The sequence below is a fragment of the Phascolarctos cinereus genome, unplaced genomic scaffold, assembly GCF_003287225.1.
Source record: "Phascolarctos cinereus isolate Bilbo 61053 unplaced genomic scaffold, phaCin_HiC Scaffold_4;HRSCAF=312, whole genome shotgun sequence".
Taxonomy (NCBI): domain Eukaryota; kingdom Metazoa; phylum Chordata; class Mammalia; order Diprotodontia; family Phascolarctidae; genus Phascolarctos; species Phascolarctos cinereus.
The window spans coordinates 209,821,392-209,846,056 of NW_027555847.1; the positions used below are offsets into that span (position 1 = coordinate 209,821,392).

The 24,665-nt window shown below is 36.0% G+C and overlaps 1 protein-coding gene and 1 pseudogene across 5 annotated transcripts in view; both read left to right on the forward strand.

Annotated features, from left to right (window-relative positions):
- The window catches only part of LYRM1 (LYR motif containing 1), a 37,493-nt gene extending 22,250 nt beyond the window's left edge, over window positions 1-15,243 (forward strand). For 4 of the 5 annotated variants that reach the window (XM_020965275.2, XM_078152883.1, XM_078152884.1 and 1 more), the window contains 2 exons: window positions 13,356-13,448; window positions 14,078-15,243. In XM_020965275.2, the coding sequence (XP_020820934.1) occupies window positions 13,356-13,448; window positions 14,078-14,194 (210 nt within the window). In that variant the 3' untranslated portion in view covers window positions 14,195-15,243. Of the gene's footprint in view, window positions 1-13,049; window positions 13,192-13,355; window positions 13,449-14,077 lie in introns of all 5 variants that reach the window. The other variant, XM_078152885.1, reaches the window with a different exon arrangement.
- A 92-nt stretch (window positions 15,244-15,335) lies between these two features.
- On the forward strand, window positions 15,336-24,251 carry LOC144456852 (large ribosomal subunit protein uL23 pseudogene; annotated as a pseudogene).
- Window positions 24,252-24,665: the final 414 nt, after the last annotated feature.

The following is a 24,665-nucleotide window of genomic DNA, read 5'->3' on the forward strand; positions in this document are numbered from 1 at the left end:
GCACTGCTAAGTCGACTTCCCATTTTGGGTTTTTTGTGTGTGTGTATTTTTTTTTCCATTGATTCCATCCATATTCTTAATATGATATTCTTCCAGATAAGTTTTATTATCTTTTCTAGCTCTTTAAAATAATTTCTTGGTAACTTGATTGGTATGGCACTGAATAAGTAAATTAACTTAGGTAGAATTGTCGTTTTTGTTGTATTGTCTCAGCCTACCCACGAGCAATTAATATTTTTTCAGTTGTTTAGATCTGACTTTATTTGTGTGAAAAGTCTTTTGTAAATATGTTCATATACTTCCTGAGTTTGTCTTAGGCGGGTAGACTCCCAAATATTTTATTATTGTCTGCAGTTATTTTATCTCTTTCTGCTGGACTTTGTTGATAATATATAGAAATGTTATTGATTTACATGAGTTTATTTTATTTCCTGAAACTTTTGCTAAAGTCGTTAAGTATTTCAACTAGTTTTTTAGTTGATTCTTTAGGATTCTCTAAGTTTGCCGTCATATCATCTGCAAAGACTGATAGTGTTGTTTCCTTATTGCCTATTCTAATTTATTCAATTTCTTTTTTTTTTTTTGTCTCATTGCTAGGGCTAGCATTTCTAGAACAGTATTGAATAATAGTAGAGATAATGGGCATCCTTGCTTCATCCCTGATCTTATTGGAAAGGCTTTTAGCTTGTCCCCATTACAGATACTGCTTGCTGATAGTTTTAGATAGATACTACTTAGCATTTTAAGGAAAGCTCCATTCATTCCTGTGCTTTCTAGTGTTTATAATAGGAGTGAATATTGTATTTTGTCAGAAGCTTTTTCTGCATCTTTTGCAGTTTTTGTTGTTTTTGCTATTAACCAGTTACACTGATAATTTTCCTAATATTGAACCAGCCCTGCATTACTAGTATAAATCCTTATCATAGTGACATATTGCTGTAATCTCCTTAGCTAGTATTTAATTTAAAATTTTGCATCAATATTAATTAGGGAAATTGGTTTATTGTTTTCTTTCTCAGATGTTTTAGGTATCGGCACCATATTTGTATCATAAAAGAAATTTGGACAGACTCTGTCTTTACATGTTTTTCCAGATAGTTTATATATTATTGGAATTAATTGGTCTTTAAATATTTAGTAGCATTCACTTGTGAATACATCTGGTGCTGGGGATTTTTCCTTAGGGAGCTCATTGATGGCTTATTCAATTTCTTTTTCTAAGAGTTATTTAAGTATTCAATTTCCTCTTCTCTTAATCTGAGCAATTTATATTTTTGTAAATATTCATCTTTTTCTTTACATTGTCAGCATTATTGGCATATAATTGGGCTAAATTGTTCCTGATAATTACTTTATTTTCATGTTACCATCATTTTTGATACTGGTAATTTGGTTTTCTTCTTCTGTTTTTAAAATCAAATTATTCAATGATTTATTTTATTCTTTAAAACTAGTTTAGTTTTGTTTATTAGTTCAATTGTTTTCTTCATTTCAATTTTATTAATCTCTTTTAATTTTCAGAATTTCCAATTTGGTGTTTAATTAAGGATTTTTAATTTGTTCTTTTTCTAGTTTTTTTAGTTATATGCACAATTCATTGATCTGCCTTCTCTGTTTTATTGATGTAAGTGTTTTGAGATATAACTTTTCCCCAAAGTGCTTTGACTGCATCCCGGAAATTTTGGTATGTTGTCTTAGTATTGTCATTCTCTTTAATGAAGCTATTTATTGTTTCTATGATTTGTTCTTTGGCCCACTCATTCTTTAGGATTATGTTATTTAGTTTCCAATTAATTTTTAATTTGTGTTTCCATAGCCCTTTATTGAATATAATTTTTATTGCATTATGGTCTGAAAAGGATGCATTTAATATTTCTGCTTTTCTGCATTTGTTTGTGAGTGTTTTATGTACAAATACATGGTCAGTTTTTGCGAAGGTGCCATGTACAGCTGAAAAAAAGGTAAAACTCCTTTCTATTTTCTTTTCTTCAGAGGTCTGTCACATCTAACTTTTCTAAAATTCTGTTCATCTCCTTAACTTCTTTCTTGTTTATTTTTTGGTTAGATTTGGTTAGAGAAAAGAAAGTTGAGGTCCCTCACTAGTACAGTTTTACTATTTCCTCCTGTAACTCATTTAACTTCTCCTTTAAGAAATTGGATGCTATGCTGTTTGGTGCATATATATTTATTTTAATATTCATATTACTTCATTGTCTATGGTACCTTTTATCAAAATGTAGTTTCCCTGCTTCTCTTTTAATTAGGTCTGTTTTTACTTTTTCTTTGTTTGAGAACATGATTGCTACTCCTGCTTTTTTTTTTAAACTTCACCTGAAGCACAATAGATTCTGCTTTTAGCTCTTTATTTTTACTCCGTGTGTATCCCTCTGTTTCAAGTGTGTTTCTTGTAAACAACATATTGTTGGATTCTGGTTTTTAATCCATCCTGCTGTACACTTCCATTTTATGGGTGAGTTCATCCCATTCACAGTTATGATTATTAACTGTGTATTTCCCTCATTCTGTTTTTTTCCTTGTTTATCCTTCTCTCTCTTTTTACCCTGTCCCTTCTTAAAAGTCTGTTTTACTTTGAACACTTATCTCCCTTAATCCACCTTCCCTTTTATCAGCCTCTCTTTCCTTATGTACTCCTCTTCTCCTACTTCCCTGTAGAATAAGATAGAGTTTTCTGCCCAACTGAGTGTGTATGTTATTCCCTCTTTGAGCCAATCTAATGAGAGTAAGGTTCAAACCTTGCTGGTCACCCACAACTCCCACCATCATCTCCTCTATTGTAAAAGCAAAGGAAGAGTCCTTTTGCACCTCTTTTATGTGAGATGATTTCCCCTATTCTTCCTGTTCCTTCCTCCTTCTCCCCATGTATCCGTCTTTTTTTCTGTTTTTTTTCAAAAATGTATTAATTTTTGTCTTTCAACATTCACTTTCATAAGTTTCTGAGTTTTAAATTTTCTCCCTCTCTCTCCCTGCCCCAAGACGGTGTGAAATCTGATAAAGCCTCTACATACACATTCATATTAAACATATTTTCACATTAGTCATATTATAAAGAATTAGGACCAATGGGAGGAACCATGGAAAAGAAGAAACAAAACACAACAAAAAGAGAGCAAATAGTATGCTTCAATATGCATTCAGACTCCATAGTTCTTTCCCTGAGTGTGGACAGCATTTTCAATCTTGAGACTTTTGGGGTTGTCTTAGCAATGCAATGTCCTTGCATTTGCTGAGGAGAGCCAAGTCTGTGAAAGTTAGTCGTCACACAATGTGGCTGTTACTGGATACAGTGTTCTCCTGGTTTTGCTCACTTCACTCAGCATCAGACCATACACGTCTTTCCAGGTTTTTCTGAAGATCACCTGCTCATCATTTCTTATAGCACAATAGTATACCATTACATTCATATACCACAACTTGTTAAGCCATTCCCCAATTGATGGGCATCCCCTCAATTTCTAATTCTTGGCCACCACAAAAAGGGCTGCTATGAATATTTTTGTACATGTGGGTCCTTTCCCCATTTTTATGATCTCTTTGGGATACAGACCTAGAAGTGGTGTTACTGGGTCAAAGGGTATGCACGTTTTATAGCCCTTTGGGCATATTTCTAGATTGCTCTCCAGAATGGTTGGATCACTTCACAACTCCATGCATTCATGTTCTATTTTTCCCACATCTCCAACATTTATCATTTTCCTGTTTTGTTATGTTAGCCAGTCTGATATGTGTGATGTGGTACATCAGAGTCGTTTTGATTTGCATTTCTCTAATCAATAGTGATTTAGAGTATTTCTTCATATAACTATAAAGAACTTTAATTTCTTCATCTGAAAACTGCCTGTTCATATCCTTTGACCATTTATCAACTGGGGAATAACTTGTGTTCTTATAATTTGAATCAGTTCTCTATATATTTTAGAAATGAGGCTTTTACCAGAGACACTGGCTATAAAAATTGTTTCCCAGCTTTCTGCTTCCCTTCTAATTTTGGTTTCATAGACTTTTTTTGTGCAAAAAACTTTTCAATTTAGTCAAAATCATCCATTTTGCATTTCATAATGTTCTCTTTCTCTTGTTTGGTCATAAATTCTTCCATTCTCCATAGATCTAAAAGGTAAACTAGTTTCTTGCTCTCCTAGTTTGCTTATAGTATCAGCCTTTATATCTAAACGTATCCATTTTGACTTTATCTTGGTGTAGGGTATAAGATGTTGGTCTGTGCCTATTTTCCAGTTTTCCCAGCAGTTTTTGTTAAATAGTAAGTTCTTATCCCAGAAGCCGGAGTCTCTGGAATTATCAAATAGTAGATTACTGTATTCATTGACTATTGTGTCTTGCTTACCTAACCTATCTCACTGATCCACCACTCTATTTCTTAGTACCAAGTAGTTTTGATGATTGCTGCTTTACAATACAATATAAGATCTGGTACAGCTAGGCCACATTCTCTTGCATTTCTTTTCATTAATTTCCTTGATATTCTGGACCTTTTGTTCTTCTAGATGAATTTTGGGCTTTTTTTAGCTCTATAAAATAATTTTTTGGTAATTTGATTGGTATGGCACTGAAGAAGTAAATTAATTTAGATAGAATTTTCATTTTTTATTAGCTCAGCCTACCCATGAGCAAGTGCTATTTTTCTAATTATATAGATCTGACTTTATTTGTGTGAAAAATGTTTTGTAATGTTTGTATAGTTCCTGGGTTTGTCTTGGCAGGTATAAAATATTTTATAATGTCTACAGTAATGGAATTTCTCTATCTGTCTCATGCTGAAGTCCAAGTTGGGGATTCCCGAGGTACAGCTTTTAGGGTCCCAGTTGGGAAAGTCCCAGGCAGAGTGTCCTCTCCATGGTTGAGAATCCAAAGATGGCTTTCCCAATTAGGATTTAAATAGGGCCTCTAACAAAGAAAGGCCTCGTGTCAAGAGGTGTCCATGATTTTAGTAGACGTTTTTACTTGGTCCAGGAACTGGTAATATTTTCTTATATTATTGCTATCCTTTGTATTCTTAGCCTGACTATAGTCATATTGCTAATTGTATGTTGCTATAAATCTACATTTTCTATACCTATATTATAATCTTAATTAAAGCTACCTTCACTTTTCCCTATAGGAGTGTGTCTTATTGTAGGAGTGAATCCAAACCACATTTTTCTTTCTTAATTACACAGCTACCTGTCATTTTAAGGAAGACTCCATTTGTTCCTATGCTCTCTGGTCTTTTTTTAATAGGAATTGTTCTTGTATTTTGTCAAGCTTTTTCTGGGGGCAGCTAGGTGGCGCAGTAGATAATGCAGCAGCCCTGGAGTCAGGAGGACCTGAGTTCAAATTTAACCTCAGATACATAACACTCATTAAGCTATATGACTCTGGGCAAGTCACTTAACCCCAGTTGCCTCACCAAAAAAAAAAAAGCTTTTTCTACATCTGTTGAGGTAATTGTATGATTTCTGTTAGTTTTGTGGGTAATATGGTCAATTATGCTAATAGTTTTCCTAATATTGAACCAGCCCTGCATTCCTGGTATGAATCCTACCTGGTCATGGTGTATTATCCTGGAGATAAGTTGCTCTAATCTCTTTGCTAATATTTTATTTAAAATTTTTGTATCTATATTCATTAGGGAAGTTGATCTATAATTTTATTTCTCTGTTTTTACTCTTCCTGGTTTAGTTATCAGCACCATATTTGTATCATAAAAAGAATTTGGTGTAGGACTCGTCCTTCTTCACCTATTTTCCCAAATAGTTTATATAGTATTACAATTAATTGTTCTTTAAATATTTGCTAGAATTTACTTGTAAATCCATCTGGCCCTGGAGATTTTTTCTTAGGGAGTTCATTGATGGCTTATTCAATTTCTTTTTCTGAAATGGAGTTATTTAAATATTTTATTTCCTCTTCCATTGATCTGGGCAATTTACACTTTTGTAAATATTCATCCATTTCACTAAGATTGTTAAATTTATTGGCATAAAGTTGGGCAAAATAGCTCTTAATTATTGTTTTAATTTCCTTTTCATTGGAGGTGACTTCACCCTTTTCATTTTTGATACTGGTAATTTCATTTTCTTTTTTTTAATCAACTTAACCAAAAGTTTATCTATTTTATTGCTGCTTTTTTCCCCCCATAAAACCAGCTCTTAGTTTTATTTGTTTAATAGTTTTCTTAATTTCAGTTTTATTAATCTCTCCTTTGGTTTTTAGAATTTTTAATTTGGTACTTAATTGGAGATTTTTAATTTGTTCTTTTTCTGCCTTTTTTAGTTGCATGCCCAATTCATTTAACTCCTCTTTCTCTATTTTATTCATGTAAGCATTGAGAGATATAAAACTTTCCCTAAGAACTGCTTTCTCTACATCTCATAAGTTGTGATATGTTGTCTCATTATTGTCATTCTTTTGGATGAAGTTATTGTTTCTGTGATTTGTTGTTTGACCCATTGATTCTTTAGGATTAAGTTATTTAGTTTCCAATTAATTTTTAGTCTGTCTTCCCATGGCCTTTTATTACTTGTAATTTTTATTGCATCATGATCTGAAAAGGGTACATTTAATATTTCTGCCTTTCTGCAAAGGATTGTGAGGTTTTTATGGTCAGTTTTTGTGCAGGTGCCATATACTGCCAAGAAACAGGTATATTCCTTTCTCTCCATTCAGTTTTCTCCAGAGGTCCCCATATCTAACTTTTCTAAAATTCTATTCATCTCCTTAACTTCTTGCTTGTTTATTTTGTGGTTAGATTTATCTAGTTCTGAGAGAGGGAGGTTGAACTCCCTTAACTTCTCCTCTAAGAATTTGGATGTTATACCTCTTGATGCATATATGTTTAACAACGATAGTACTTTATTGTCTGTGGTACCTTTTAGCAGGATGTAGTTTCCTTCCTGATCTCTTTTATTTCTTTTTTATATCTTTTAATTAGATCTGTTTCTGCTTTTGCTTTATCTGAGATCAGCTTGCTACCCATGCTTTTTTTACTTCAGCTGAAGCATACTATATTCTGCTCTCATCTTTTACCTTACTCTGTGTTTATCCCTTTGCCTCAAATGTGTTTCTGTAAACAACGTATTGTAGGATTATGTTTTTTAATCCATTTTGCATCCCATTCACATTCACAGTTATTATTACTATCTGTGTCTTTCTCTCCATCCTATTCCTCCCCCCCCCCTTATGCTCTTCTCTCTCCTTTTTCCCTTTCCCTCCTCAATAGAGTTTTGGCTTTTGACCACCACTTCCCTCAATCTGCCTTTCTTTCTATCAGCCTCCTCCCTTTTCTTCCCCTTTTCTCTTATTACTTCTTCTCTTCCTTCTATCCCGCCCCCTCTTCCCTTTTCTTTCCCCTTTCCCCTCATACTTCCTCTAGGGTGAGTTTGATTTCTATACCTGATTATGTTATTCCCTCTTTGAGCCAGATCTGATGAAACAATGCTCATCTCCCTACCTTCTTTCTCTCTACTGTAATAGGTCTTTGTGTTTCTTCATGTGATGTAATTTACCCTTTTCTGCCTCCTTTTTCCCTCTTCTCTCAGTAACCCTTTTCACCACTTAATTAGATTAATTAGTTAGATTAATTTATTAGGGTTTTTTTATCATCACATGAAAGTCAACTTATATCCATGCCTTTTGTCTATGTATACCCCTTCTAAATGTCATAATAAAGGTGCAGTTCTCTCTTTTTTTTATTTAAATTTTTTTATTTTTTCCATATGCTTTTGAGTTGAAAATTTTTCTCCCTTTTCCTCCCCACCATCCTCCCCAAGATGGCGCACAATCTGATATAGGCTTTACATTTACATACCCATTAAACATATTTTCACATTAGTGAAGTTGTAAGTAAAAATTAAAACTAATACGAGGAACCATCAGAAAGATGAAACAAAACTCAACAGAAGGTAAAAAAAAGTGATAGCGATTCGACTTCCATAGTTCTTTTTTTGGTTGTGAACAGCATTATCCATCCCGAGGCCTCTGGAAATGTTAAAGGTGCAGTTCTCGAGAGTTACAGGTATCATCTTCCCTTGTAGGGATGTAAACCTTGCTCTTTTTTAATAATATGGTTTTGGTTTTTTTTCCCCTTTCCTATTTACCTTTTTATGCCTCTCTTGAGTCTTGTATTTGAAGATCAGATTTTCTGTTAAGCTTTGATCTTTTGTTCAGGGAGGTTTGGAAGTCCCCTATGTCATTGAATGTCCATCTTTTCCCCTGAAAGATTCTGCTCAGTTTCACTGGATAGTTGATCCTTGGTTATAATCCAAGCTCATTTGCCTCATGGAATATCATTATTTCAAGCCCTCCAATCTTTTAACATAGAAGCTGCATGGTCCTGTGTAATCCTGACTGTGGTTCCATGATGTTTAAATTGTTTCTTTCTGGCTACTTGCAATATTTTCTCTTTGACTTGATAATTTTGGAATTTGGCTACGATATTCCTTGGCATTTTGAATTTGAGATCTGTTTCAGGAGGTTATCAGTGGATTCTTTCGAGGACTCTTTTATCTTCTGGTTCTAGGACCTCAGGGGAGTTTCTCATGATGACTTTTTTTTTTTTTATTTTAGGCAACTGGGGTTAAGTGACTTGCCCAGGGTCACACAGCTAGTAAGTGACAAGTGTTTGGTCTGAGGCCGGATTTGAACTCAGGTCCTCCTGACTTCAGGGCCGGTGCTCTATCTACTGCGCCACCTAGCTGACCCCTCGTGATGACTTCTTGAAAGATGTTGTCCAGGCACTTTTTTTCTTCATGGCTTTCAGGTAGACCAATAAATTTTAAATTATCTCTCCTGGACCTATTTTCCAGGTCAGTTGTTTTTCCAATGAGATATTTCACATTTTCTTCTATTTTTTCACTCTTTTGATTTTGTTTGACTGATTCTTGATGTCTCATTACCTTCCATTTGCCTAGTTCTTATTTTTGATGAATTGTTTTCTTCAGTTAGCTTTTGTGCCTCCTTTTCCATTTGGCCAGTTGTATTTTTTAAGGTTTTGTTTTCTACCGTCAGTTTTTATCCTTCCTGTTCCAGGCTATTGACTCTCTCTTGCATACCTCTCATTTCTTTTCCAAGTTTTTCTTCTACCTCTTATTTGACTTTTAAAATCCTTCTTGAGTTCTTCCAAAAAGGTTTTTTGGGCTTGAGACCAGTTCATATACCCCTTTGAGGTTTTAGATGTTAGTATATTGATAGTGTTGTTCTCTTCTGAATTTGTGTTTTGATCTTCCCTGTCCCCATAGTAAGAATCTGTGGTCAATGTTTTTTTCTGCTTCTTGTTTATGATGTTTGCCTATTGCCTAGCTTTTAAAGTTCAGCTCTCCTGCTGAAGTACAGGGGACACTGACCCAAGCTTTTTGTGCTGGGGGCCAGGGACCTGGTCACTGGCTTTGTGTTCTGGGGTTCAGGTGCTGGCAGCTGGAGGCTCTAGGGGTCTAGTAGCTTACCTGGTGCTGAGGGGAGGGGGAGGGTCTGAGCCCTGGAGGAGGATGCCTATTTACCCAGGCTGCTTTGAAGCACTGGCAGGTTTGGCTGCTGGAGGACACTTGCCTGCCAGAGACACTTGCCTGCCTAAGGACACTTGCTTGCCTGGAGCTGTGCCTCCTGGAGTTGTGCTGAAGCATGAGGAGGTTTAGCTGCTGCAGGACTCCTGCCTGCCAGGGCACATGGTGGTTTTCCAAGCTGGAGTCTACCGGTTCCCCCGCCTGTGCCAAGGCACTTGGGGGGGGGTCTTAGTGTTGGCACTTGCTTACTCTACCACACTGGGGCTCAGGATCTCCCCCCCGGTTTGCTGAGGTGGGGCTTGTTGCTGTGTCCTGTACTGCTCCCCCTCCACCAGAGCAAGAAGGGGCCTGGATTCCCATTAATCCCCCAAGCTTCCCAGGCCTTGAGACTGCTACACCCTGTCTTTCTGCTGGCTCAGCCGTTCTAGAGTTTTTCCTGGGGTGATATTTTCTGAGCTTTCAGAAGTTAATAAGGGAGAGTAAGAGCAACTTATTTCTTACTCCACCATCTTGGCTCCCAGAAATCCCATCCCTCTTTCTCACTTCTGAATTTTTCTTTTCTTTTTCTCATACCCATGTTCTCTGTCAATGCTCTAACTGCCCTAACAATGATAAAGTTCTTAGGTGTTAAAATTTTCATCTTTCCATATAAGAATATAAACATTTTAACCTCATTGATTACCTTGTGAGTTTTCTTTCATTCTTAATTTTTTATGCTTCTCTTGAATCTTGTATTTGAAAGTCAAGTTTTCGGCTCAGGTCTTTCATCAGGAATGCTTCAAAGTCCTCTAATCTATTAAATCCCCACCCCCCACCCCTTGGAAGGATTATATTCAGTTTTGCTGCTGGATAGTTATTCTTGAATATAATCCTGGCTCCCTTGCCTTTCAGAATATCATACCCAAATTCTCTGATCTTTTAATGTGGAAGCTGCTAAATCTCCTCTCCCTCCTGGAATCTTAACTATGGCACCTGCTACCCTGAGGCTGCAAGTGCTCTAGTTGCTCGTTTTGGCCTTTGGACTGCAACCCAGAACTACTTATGGGCAATGCAACAGGTTCCTGAAGCCAGCACCAGCAAAGGATCTCCTGAAAATCTCCTTGCAACCAGTTGTCCAGCCCCGTAATCCTCCACTCACCTGTCCTGAGCTGGGAGTTCCCAGAGCTGTTTCTGCCACCACAGCAGCCACCTTCAAGGCCCACTGCTGGCAGCACAACACAGCCTGCATTGCCTGGTCTGTGCTGCTCCAGTCCTGACCACCACTCCAGTGAGACAAACCTTTCCTGCCAACCTCCTAAGTTTTCTTGAGCTGGAAAATTTTTCACTTCACCTTTTGTTAGTTCTGCCACTCCAGAATTCTGTTACAAGCATTATTTTAGAATTGTTGGAGGGGAATTTGAGGGAGCTCATCTGACTACTTCTCTCTTTCATCATCTTGGCTCCACCTCTCTCAATTTCAAAATCCAGTGTTCTATTTTCTGTCCTTATCCTCTTGATTTCTCTGAAGCTATCATACTAATGCTCACCCTTTCCTGCTGGTTACTCTCCCCACTCTTGTTTTCATGAGCGTGCTCTCTTTTGGTTCTCTCCATACCTGCTTGACCATTTTTTTTCTCAGTCTCCTTCTCAGGATTTTCAAGTCTCACCTCAGGCTCTACCCTGGGCTCTCTTATTTTCTATTTCAGTCATCTCATAAGGTCCCATGAATTCGACTGTCATCTCCAAGCAAATAACTACCAAATGTGTAGATTTAGCACCACATTCTCTCCTGAGCTCTGGTCTTGTATCACCAACTGCCCTTGGACATCTGTACACAGATATCCCATAGGCATCTCAAATCAGCAAGTCCAAAATAAAACTCGCTGGCTTCTCTCCCAAAACTACTCCTGACAGATATTCCTATTTCTGTTGAAGTTAACACAGTCTTTCCATTCACCCAGATTTGTAAACTTGGATTCATCCTTTACTCTTTATTCTCACACCCACCATAGCCGAGGCTTGTCATTTCTACCTTCACATCTCTCACATGTCTTCTTTTCTCCCTTCACATGGCTACCCAGATCAGGCTTTCATCACCTGGCTACTGTAACAGCCTCCTAATGGATCTCTCTGTCACCTCTCTCTGCAGCTTCTCCAATTCATCTTCCACACAGCTGTTACACTGATATACTTAAAACACAGGTTTGACCATATCACTTCTCTGTTCACAAAAAATTTAAGTGCCTTCCAGTTGCCTCTAAAATAAAATACAGATGTTAGTTTGACATATAAAGCTCTCCACTGTCTGATGTAGACCATCCCTCATGCCTGAAATTCACTGTCTTAATTTCTGCCTTTCAAAATCTTTCTGGTTCCTTCAAGCCTCCACTCAGATTTTCCCAGAGCACCTTATATTGTTTTTTCTTCTCCCTTTCCCGACGTACTAAGTACATGTATCCTCCATCCTTTAGAAGAACACAAGCTTCTGGAGGACAGAGTCTAGCTAAGTCATTTAAATCCCTATCACATTTTCTTACATGTATTATGTGCTTAACAGTTGTTTGAATTAATTAGAATGTAAACTCCTTCAGGGCAGAAACCTTGATGCTTTAATATTTTTTTTATTATACAGCACCTATAATATGCTTTGCAACATTGTTGCTACTTAAGAAGGGTTTAAATTACATTTATTAAATTGAATTAGGGGTAGGTAAGGTGGCACAGTGGATAGAGCACCGGCCCTGAAGTCAGGAGGACCTGATTCAAATCCAGCCTCAGACCAAACACTTGACACTTACTAGCTGTGTGACCCTGGGCAAGTCAGTTAACCCCAATTGGCTTTAAAAAAAAATTGAATAACATTAATGTTGTGACATAGTAGAGTCATTATTGACTTATTGAGAAAGTTCAGGTTTTAAGTTAATGCTTATTAAATGGAATTAAAGTTTTAAGTTGACCTTTCCATTTTCAGGAAGCATTTTTTGGGGGGTTGGGAGGGTTGTCCAAGTTGGATTGGTCCAAGGAGTCATTGACCTGATAGCCTATTGATTAGGGTTTGCCTTTTAGCGTTAAGGAACCTCTTTTTACAATATATTTACTAGATATATTTGCTGGCTTTTCCCCTGTATAACCCCTTTCACTTATGTGAGAAGAGTTGCCATTTCTCTCTGTGAAAACTGACTAGTTCAAAGGCATTTCATGAAGTGCATAAAATCCCAAGGGAGAGATGAGAATTTTGCAATTTGTTGCTAAAATAGATGTCACAGTAACAGTTTGTTATATTAGGGAAACTGAGACTACCCGGCCTTGCCTTTCTGCTTCAAAAGAGGAAGAAGGCCAAGTTTTTATCCTGAGTTTTTATCTCAGAACTTGTCTTCCACTAATCCAGTCAGTACCAGAGCACAAGAGTACCTTTGGAGTGTCCAAGACAGACATAGGACACAGACCATACAATTACTCTGAGGTTCTTTGGTGGGCTGATACATATTGAATTCTTTTCAGAGTCTCAGTGTAAACTTTGAATAAGAATGATAATTCTCCCTCTTCCTTTCCATTTAGTTTTGTGTTTTTTAAACACCACCGTTCATTACACTCTTTGAAATTGACCTGCCCTTGTGGAACACATATAGACAGTTTTTGGAATTTGAAATGTCCCTTTTTCAAGCCTGGCAGAAATTACTTTCTTTCTGATTGTTCTCAGGTGGGATTTCTAAAGTAGTAAAATTTAACCTAAATTACTTTTCCATTATCAATGTTGAATTTGTTGGTTGTGTCTGTGAGGAAATTTTTTTAAAATAGTCAAATACTTTATGTAGCATTAAAATATGCTAACATTTTTTTTAACTCATTTTCCTATTCTAACAGCTTACGGATTCAGAGCTAATTAAACAATGTATAGATGAATGCACAGCAAGAATTGAAATAGGATTGCATTATCAGATCCCATATCCAAGGCCAGTAAGTCTCAGTCCAGTCTCCACGTGTTGGTACTAATCCACTATATCACCCAAACATGGTAATTTCTGAGCATTTCTACTCATGTGACTGGTGGTTTCTGGGAAGCATGATACTGCTGCAAAGGCAGTTAACACAACTTAGACTCTAGATCTGGGGTTCTTAACCTTTTTTGTGTCTTGGACTCTTGACAGTTTATGGACTGTCAAAAACTGTGGACCCATTCTCAAATTGTCTCTTTCCTACATTCATTTTAAAAAATGTTAAATTTCACTTAGAAGTTAGTGAAAATTAAGATGTATTTTTCTTCCTGTTCAAATTCACTGACTTCCTGAAATCTACCTGTGAACCCCTGGGTAGAGAGGTCCATGGTCCCCAGATTAAGAGCCTCTGCTCTAGATTGAGATGGTCTAATCAGAAACTGGGGAGAGGGAAGGGAAGAGGAGTATCTGCAAAATGTTTTAGAATTGAAGTAGCATTACCACCACACTCTTTAAAAGTTCCTTTATTTCTTTTGGGTTTTTTTTGTAGTGGGGAGCCTAGCCCATACGCTATTGTTTTTTCAAAAAGGGAAATCACAATCTCTGGGTTTTCACTTTACCGTCTGACGAAGATATTTTTTCTTTGTGCAGATTCACCTGCCTCCAATGGCCCTCACTCCCCTACAGAGTCGTGGACTTCAAACCCAGGAGAAGCTAAGAAAATATTCCAAACCATTATATCTCAAGTCTCACAATGAAGTTTCTTAATCCAAGAAATAGGTTCTCTGTAAGCTGAGCACAAACTAGATGATGAATATTTTCTACTTAAGTCCAGTCAAAGGAAGGACAAAGAATATAGAGTCTTCGCTGTAATTTCTCTTAAACATTCAAAAATTTGAGTCCTTATTCTCAATAACACCAATTTAATGTCCTTGAATTTATCAGTATCAGTGTGTTGCTACTAGATGGAAATATGCTTCCAAAGATCATTTCTAATCATGATCTTAGTAACATCTTAGATGAAAGTCTGAACATAGCAAGACTCAGGCTTAAATTTAAATTTTAAAAATTAATTTTTTTTTGTGGAAATAATGTAGCTACACAGAGGAAGCTACAGAGTAGAGATATGGCAGTCCCTGTTAGCAGCTTTCTTGGAAGTTCTAAAAATTACTATGGCAATCAAATACTGCCTCAGACTTGTAAATCTCTGTGGGCTTTATTTTCTTTCATATTTGAGTTATATTTTGGTTGTTCTACTGATATCTTTTTTTGGCTCTCTTTATTCAAAGATATACTTTTCATTAATATCCAAGTAGGCTAGTTTCTCCTTTACCACACTGGCAGAGTTCATCATATCATATCCCATCGTCCCATCCCCTTAACTGTTAGTGGAAAATATCATAGTACCTCAGGGAAATTTTGGGGAGGAGGGAATTATCCCAGATTTTCAGGAATTGATGTATTTAATTCTGTCCATTAAATGCATACTTGGTACAAACAAATTCTAAAACATGTGAGTTATAATTCTGGCCTCAAAGCCTCACTGCAAACTCATACTACAATAGGTTAAAGTAATCACTATTTCTAATAGACAAAATTGGAATCTCACAAGTAGAAGAACATGCTGTATAAATTACAGGGCTAGGCTGATTTGAAATTATATACACATAGGAAAAGGAAAATCTAGATCAAAAGGAGAAAGGACTGTGCTTTTGTGATAAACCAAGGGGAAACCCTACTTATAGTCACTGTACATCAATCAGTGTTTTGTTTTCAAAGATGATGAAAATCTTCAGTAAAAATTGTTTATAAATGTTTGTCTTTACTGTTTGTGCCCATTCCTAAAATTACTTTGCAGCAGGTTTATAGTCTATTGATTTTAGTTAGGTAACAGAAAGAGTGCTACATTTGGAATCAAGAAGCTTTCTAATTAGAATAGGGCTGGCTCATATTGCCACAATCTTCATTATCCTAATTTTGGAAATAAAAGAGTATCTCCACAGATGAGGACTATCATGAGATAGAAGTAGGCTTAATTAGACTTAGAGGAGAAGGAGAAGGGCTTTAAGTTCTACAAAACATTTTCCCCACAGAGGTGTTTGGTGAATGATAGATCACTGGACCTGGAGTCAAGGAAGACCTAAGGTTGAATCTGTCTCAGACACTGACCAGCTGTGTGACCCTTGGCAAGTCACTTAACCTCTTTGGAACTCAGTTTCCTCATCTGTAAAATGAAGGGGTTGGGCACAGTGCCCTCTATGATCTTTTCCAGCTCTAAATTCATGATCAGAGAGTCATCTGCTGGGATATTTGTGAAACAGACCCCACAGTTTTTCACCAACCTAACCTCTAACCATCTCAGAGATGCTAGCCTCTAATTCACCAAGGTTTCAGGAGAGCATATTGCTCCTGTGCATGAGTAAGCAATCATGCTTTATGGATAAAAAAAATGTAATGATATTGAATTTTAGGCAACATATTGTTTCAGATTTTTAAAGACAAAAATTATTCATTGACCCCTGTCGTTTTTGGGAAATAACCCTCTTTCCCCTTCCCCCTTTACTTTTAAGTGGGAGGCTGGGCTTTGGCTCATTTTAGCAATTTTAATGCAGTTGTTCACTTAGCAAATCCTTAATAGCTTATTTATGTGCAATTTGCTTTAAGGTACAAAACTCCTCAGAACTTGCTCTTTGCATGGAGCCTTATATCCCTTACAACCATGAAGCAAAGCAGTGGTTTTACATGCTTTTAAAGTGGGTTTTGTCACTATGCCTTTCACCTGCTATTCTCATTATGCCTTCTGAGGCAACATCAACCCACCATCAACGCAAGGAGGACTTTTTGTCCCTATAGCCATAATTGTCACAGTTTGTGTATCTTGGGCAAATCTCAAAAATTACAAAATATCCCCCTCTCCTTTTGGAAAATAAGGCCCCTTCATTATCCACTGGAGTCTTTGGATGTTCACTATAACAGACACAACCTGGTTTATCCCAAAGTACCATGGAGAGCAAAATTTTCTGACATTAAAAATATTTAAAATATTCAAATATGGCAGAGTAAAGTGAGCATTTTTGCCAAGTTCTCACAACATTCCTCTCTAAACAACTTTCAGAAACTTGTCAAATTGAATTTTAGGTGACGTAACAAACAGTCACAGTCATTTTTCTAGCCCAGAACAGGTTAGGAGGACAGAAAAAGTGGTCTGCAGACACTGGGGTTGGAGGCTGGCTGGGGCCTTGGCATGGTGGAAGATAGATCAGCTTTGGGCCTTGGAGGCATCAGTAGCAGTGGTGCTGAGACCAGCAAGAGTAAGAGGATTGAACACCTGGTCAGAAAGATTACAGGAGACCTGTGTGCTAGTACCAGACACTGGACCAGGTGCCATTTGGCAACTGTACTGCCCATTACCCAGTTCAGACAGGGGCCCTACCTGGGTATGGACGAGAGTACACATCAAGAGGGGAGTGACCATACCTTTCCCCAGATCATATTACCTTAGAAGCACTGAAAATTTACAAGCTCCCCTGGACCTAGGGGTGAAAACAACAGGACATAAAAGCTTGAAGTTCAGGGACAGTCGCATACTTTCTCTCCCAGAGGTAAGCAGAACCCAAATGAAGTCCAAAGTCAAGAAGTAGGAAAAATGAACGAACAAGCAAAAAAAACCCAAAAAAAGTGACAATAAAAAGCTACTACAGTGACAGAAAAGCTCAAGACACAAACACAAGATGGCAATGACTTGAAAACATCTACAAGGAAAACCTCAAAGGAAAAAAATAATGAAGATTGGATATATGCCCAACAAGAATTCCCAGAAGAGCTTAATAAAGAATTTTTTTTGAAAAAGCAAAAAGAAAATAATTTTTAAGAATAGAGGGGGAGAAGAAAAATTAGGGAAAAATGGAAAATAATGCAAGAAAATTATGAAAAGGGCATTCATAGCTTGGTAAAAGGTATAAAAAAAACTGAAGAAAATTAACTTCTTTAAAATGAGAGTTGTCCAGATGATAAAAGAGGTGCAAATCCTCCCTGAAGAAAATAATTCCTTAGAAATTAATGATTCCATGAGACAAGAAATAATAAAACAAAATCAGAAGACTAGAAAAAAAAAAGTGAAATACCTCATTGGAAAAACAACTGACCTGGAAAACAGATCAAGGAGAGATAATTTAAGAATTATTTGACTACCTATCAGATTGTACAACATGATAAAACAGGAAAATGAGAAATGTTGGAGAAGATGTGGGAAAATTGGAACACTAATGCATTAATGGTGGAGTTGTGAAATGATCCAACTATTTTGTAGAGCAATTTGAAACCATCCGAAGAGTAAAAATGTGCATACCCTTTGACCCAGCAGTAGCACTTCTAGGGCTATATTCCAAAGAGATCATACAAATGGGAAAAGGCCCCACATGTACAAAAATATTTATAGCAGCTCTTTTTGTAGTGGCAAAGAATTGGAAATTGAGGGGATGTCCATCAACTGGGGAATGGCTTAACAAGTTGTGGTATATGGCTGTAATGGAATGCTATTCTGCTATAAGAAATGATGAGCCTTTTCCCCCAAGATGGTGCTGAAGGGGAAGAAGGAAGTGGTTGTCCCCCCCAAGACAGAAGCTAAGTTCAAGGCTTTAAAGGCCAAGAAGGCAGGGCTGAAGAGTATTTACAGCCACAAAAAGAAGATCCAAATGTCTCCCACATTCCGGCGACCCAAGACACTAAGACTACGATGGCAGCCCAAATACCTGAGGAAAAGTGCCCCTTGGAGGAACAAGCTTGACCACTATGCCATCATTAAGTTTCCCTTGAGCACTGACTCCTCTATGAAGAAGATTGAGGACAACAACATGCTGGTCTTCATTGTGGACATCAAGGCCAACAAGCATCAGATCAAGCAGGCCATCAAGAAGCTCTGTGACATTGATGTGGCTAAGATCAACACGCTGATCCGACTTGATGGAGAGAAGAGGTGTATGTCCGACTTGCTCCAGACTATGATGCTTTAGATGTTGCTAACAAAATTGGAATCATCTAAACTGTGTCCAGCTGTCCCACTCCACCTACAATAAAAAGTTTTCCAGCATAAAAAAAAAAAATGATGAGCAGGCAGCCTTCAGAGAAACCTGGAAAGATTTGTATGGACTGATGCTGAGTGAAGTGAGCAGAACCAGGAGAACACTGTACACAGTAACAGCCACACTGTGCGATGACTAATGTTGATAGACAGCCCTTCTCAGCAATGCAAAGATCTAAGACAATTCCGAAAGACTTAGGGTGGAAAATGCTATCCACATACAAAGAAAGAACTATGGCATATGAATGCAGATCGAAGAATACTATTTGCTGTTTTTTTTCTTCTGTTGTGTTTTGTTTCCTCTTTCTGGTGGTTACTCCTAATGGTTCTGATTCTTCCTTACAATAGCACTAACGTGAAAATATGTTTAATAGGAATGTATATGTATAGCCTAAATCGATTGCACACCGTCTTGGGGAAGGAGGGGGAGAAAAATTTAAAACTCAAAAGCTTATAGAAGTAATTGTTGATAAATCAAAATAATTTAAAAAATTAAAAACAAACAAACAAAAAGAATTATTTGACTACCTGAAAGCCACAATCAAAAAAAAGACCCCAAATATTATCAAGAAATTATCAAGGAAAACTGCTTTGATATCTTAAAATCAGGAGGCAAACTAGAAATTGAAAGAATCCACTGACCACCTCCTGAAAGAAATCCCAAAATGAAAACTTCCAAGAATATTATAGCCAAATTGAGGGCCTCCTACGTCAAGGAGAAATTACTGCTAGCAGTGAGAAAGAAATAATTCAAACACCATGGAGCCAGGCAGGATCATATAAGATTTAGCAACTTCCACATGAGAGGAGTGGAGAGCATGGCATATGATATTCTGAAAGATAGGAGCTGGAATTACAACCAAGAATAACCTACCCAGCAAAACTGAGTATAATGCTATGGGGGTATGGGGAGGGGGGGTGATGAATGGATATTCAGTGAAATAGAGGACTTTCAAGCATTTCTGATGAAAAGACCAGAGCTGAATAGAATATCTGTCAGTCAAACATAGATTTAAGTATAAAAAGCAAACATGAGTGAGAAATCATAAGGAACTGAATAAGATTAAAGTGTGTACATTACCAGAAGGGAAGATGATACATGTAACACCCTGAGAACTTTATCATCCTTAGGACAGTTGGAAGGAGTCTACCTACAGAGTGCATGGATGTGAGTCTATCATAATTGGGATGATCTCAAAAGAAAGACGGGAGGGTGAGAAAGAAAGATATGAGAGGAAAGGAAGAATGGGGGAAAGTATCTCACATAAAAGAGACAAGGAAGAGTTTTTTACAATGAGGAGAACAGACAAGACTGATGTTATTCTCATCTGAACTGATTCAAAGGGGGAAGAATAAATATATATGTGTGTGTATATACACAGTTGCATATAGAAATTGATCTTACCCAACAGGAAAGTAGGAGAGAATGGGGCTAAGAGAAGGATAATAAGAGGAAGGGTAGATTACAGTGGGTAGTGGTCAGAAGCAAAATAGACATTTAAGGAGGGGACAGTTTAAAAAAAAGTGGGATAAATAAAAAAGAATAGGATGGAAGGAAATACAGATAGCCATCTTAACTAAATGTGAATGAGATAAACTCACCCATAAAATGGAAGCAGGTAGAATGATTAGAAACCAAAATCCAACAATGTTTTTTACAAGAGACACTTGACACAGAAAGACAGAGTTAAAATAAGAGGCTAGAGCAGAATCTACTGTTTCAGCTTAAGTAAAAGTAAAAAATGCAAGGATGGCAGTCATTTCAGACAGAGCAAAAAGCAATAATAGACCTGATTAAAAGGGATAAGCAGGGAACTGCATCTTGTTCAAAGCAGCCATAGACAATGAGTTAACATCAATACTAAATATAGGCATCAAAGTTAATAGCATCCAAATTCTTGTAGGAAAAGTTAAATGAATTACAGGAAAAAATAGCAAAAACAAAACTAGTGGGGAATCTCAGTTTACCCCTCTCAGAACTAGACATGTCTATAAGAGAAGTTAAGGGGATGAACAGAATTTTAGAAAAGATAAATATGATAGACCTCTGGAGAATATTGAATGGGATTAGAAAATAGTATTCCTTTTTCTTAGCTGTTCAGAGCACTTTTACGAAACTTCACCATGTATTTAGGTATTAAAACCTCATAACAGAAGCAGAAATATTAAATATAACCTTTTTTGGACTATAGTGCAATAAAAATTATTCAATTAAGGGCCTTTGAAGCATAGATTAAAAATTAATTGGAAATGAAATAATCTAATCCCAAAGAATGAGTGGCTCAAAGAACAAATCATAGAAACAGTAATTTGAAGATAATGAGTACAATGAGGAAACATACCAAAATTTGTGGGATACAGCCAAAGCAGCACATAGGGGGAAAGTTATATCTCTGTTTACATCAGGGAAAGCTAGGCGGCACAGTGGACAGGGCACTGGCCCTGGAGTCAGGAGGACCTGAGTTCAAATCTGGTGTCAGATACATAATACTAGCTGTGTGACCCTGGGCAAGTTACTTAACCCCATTGCCTAGCAATAAATAAATAAATGTTTACATCAATAAAAGAAAACAGATCAATGAATCGGGCATGCAACTAAAAAACTAGAAGAAAAATCCCCAATTAAACAAAATGGAAACCCTGAAAATTCAAAGGAGAAGTTAATAAAATTGAAAAAAAAAATTGAACTCATAAATAAAACTAGGAGCTGGCTTTATGAAAAAAAAACATCATTGATTAAGTTGATTTAAAAAAATCAAATTACTTGTATCAAAAATGAAAAGGGTAAATATATAACCAATGAAAATTAAAGCAACTATAATGAACTATTTTGCCTAATTATATGCCAATAAAACTGACAATCTAAATGAAATTAATATTTACAAAAATATAAATTGCCCAGATTAACAGAAGGGGACATAGAATACTTAAATAACCCTATCTTATATAAAGAAATGAACAAAGAAAAAATTCCCAAAGTCCAGATGAATTTACAAACAAATATTTAAAGAACAATTAAGACTAATACTATATAAACTATATGAAAAAATAAGGAGACTTCCAAATTCTTTCTATGACATAAATATGGTTTTGATACCTAAATCAGGGAGAGCCAAAACAAGACAACTATAGAGCAATTTCCCTAATGAATATTGATACAAAAAATGTTAAATAAAATACAACCAAGGAGACTATAGCAATACATCACAAAGATCATATACTAATGACCAGGTTGAATTTATACCAGAAATGCAGGGCTGGTTCAATATGAGGAAAATTATAAGAATAATTGGCCATATCAATAACAAAACAAGAAAAACACAATTATGCCGATAGATATGGAAAAATTTATTGGCAAAATGCAACATTCATATTAAAGACAATAGGAAGCATGAGAATAAATGGGGCTTTTCTTAAAATGGTAAGTAGTATCTAAATAATTTTTTAAGCAAACATTATTGATAATGGAGATAAACTAGAAGTCTCCCCAGTAAGGTCAAGGGTGAAGTAAAAATGTCCATTATCAGCATTATTTAATATTGCACAAGAAATATGAGCTTTAGCAAAAAGAGAAAAAAAATAAAGTGTGAAGGAATAAGAATAGGCAACAAGGAAACAAAACTATCACTTTTTGCATGTTATGATAGTATACTTAGAGAACCCTAGAGAATCAATTAAAAAGCTAATCAGAATAATTAACAACTTTAGCAAAGTTTCAGGTTATAAAATAAACCCACATAAATCATCAACATTTCTAAATATTACCAAAAAAAAAAACTCAGCAGGAAGAAGTAGAAAAATTTTATTTAAAATAACTGCAGACAATGTTAAATGCTTGGACATCTACCTGCCAAGACATACACAGAAACTATATGAATACGATTACAAAACACTTTTCATACAAAGATAGATCTAAACAATTAGGGAAATATTAGTTGTTCATGAGTGGATCAAGCCAATGTAACAAAAATGACAATTTACCTAAATTAATTTCATTAGTGCTATACCAGACTACAAAGCATTACTTTATAGCATTAGAAAAAATTATAAAACTCACTTGGAAGAACAGAAAAGGTCAAGAATATTAAGGGAATCAATGAAAAAAGTGAAGTGGTCAAGCAGCACCAGATTTCAAACTTTTACCAAAAAATAGTCATGAAAACAATCTAGTGCTGAATAGGAAATAGAGTGGTAGATCAGTGGAATAGTTGAGATATATAATATACAGAAAAGTAAATTACCATAATTGTTTAGTCTTTGATAAACTCAAAGATTCAAGCTACTGGGGCAAGAACTCACTGTTTGACAAAAACTGTTGAGAACTGGAAAGCAGGCTGGCAGAAACGAGGCATAGAGCAACATCTCACATCATATACCAAAATAATCTCTAAATGGGTAAATGATTTAGACATAAAGGATGATATATAATTAAATTAAGGAAGCATTAAAAAAATTACTTGTCAGAGCTATGGATAAGGGAAAAATTCTTGACCAAAGGAGAAAGAGGATCACAGAAGATAAAATTGGTCATTTTGATTACATTAAAAAGGTTTTGCATTTAAAAAAAACTCAATACAACCAAAATTAGAAAGAAAGCAGAAAACCAGGGAGAAATATTTTATGACAATTTTCTTTGATAAAGTTCTCATTTCTCAAATATATGGGAAGCTGAGCCAAATTTATAAAAATAAGTCATTCCTCAATTGATAAATGGTCAAAGGATTTGAATAGGTAGTTTTCAGAAGAGGAAATCAAAGGTATCAATAATCATATGAAGAAATGCTCTAAATCACTAAAAATTAGAAAAAATACCCATTAAAACAACTCTAAGGTATTATCTCATAGCCATCAGATTGGCTAACATGACAGAAAAGGAAAATGACAAAGGTGGAGGGGATGTGGAAAAGTAGGTAAATTAATGCATTGTTGGTGGAGCTGTGAACTGGTCCAACCATTCTGGAAAACAATTTGGAACTATATATTTTTTGACCCAGCAATACCATTACTAGGTCTTTGCCCCAAAGAGATTAAAGAAATAGGAAAAAAAATATATTTATAATGGCTCTTTTTGTAGTAGCAAAGAATTGGAAATTGAGGGGATACTTTTAAATTGGGGAATGGCTGAACAAGTTGTGGTATATGATTGTGATAGAATACTATTGTACTGTAAGAAATGACAAAGTAGATGGTTTCAGAAAAACCTGGAAAGATTTATATGAGTTAATCCAAAATGAAGTGAGCAGAACTAGAACATTTTACATAGTAGCAGCAATCTTGTAATGATAATCAACTGTGAAAGACAACTTAGATGAAAAATGCTATCTACTTCAGAGAGAGAATTAATGAACTTCTAGTGCATTTAAACCTTGGGGGTTTTTTTTCCGTTTTATTTTTCTTGCTTTTTTTTTGGCAGCATAGCTAATGTGGAAATATGTTTAGCATGACTTCACATGTATAATGGGTATCATTTTTCTTGTCTTCTCAATGAGTGGAGAAGTGGAAGGAGGAGAAAATTTGGAACTGAAAATATTTAAATTTTAAAAAAATCTCTTGTTCTTACCTTGGACTGGTTCTGTCTTTGCTCCTAACATCCACCAACATAAAACAAGTTTAATTTTTAGAGTTTCATTTTTTTTTTAAAAAAACCTTATCTTGTATTCTTGGCAACATAGTTTTAAAGAATCTTGTCTGTGGGCATGGAAAATGTTTTTTAAACTAGCCATTAAACAGAATAGAGTAAAAAGAGTAGAATGATTCTTCTGTTTCTTTATTGGCCTTTTGGAGAACTTATGTAAATTTTTTTTGCACCTTCTCATCATTCCTTACTACTTTGCCGATTTTATATGTCCTACAAGAATCCTGGGGTTTGTAGATTCATTCATGTTATTTCTCTTAAGGAAACCGATTTCCCATGGAATGATTTTCCATATGCATTCAAGAAGAATCAAAGTCACTCAGGTGAAGATATTTGTTGCCATGCCTGGGGCTTTGTGTCATCTAACAAAGTAATCTGGCTTTATAGGGATTGTAAAGGGGAAAGAGGGCTACATTCCTTCTCAGTTCCCAGTTCAACCTAGTGAGACAACTTGTTTCGAATATGGGTTGGTCAACGTAACTTTGAAAAATAAGGATTGGGAGTTGGAGTCAGAGGACCCAAAG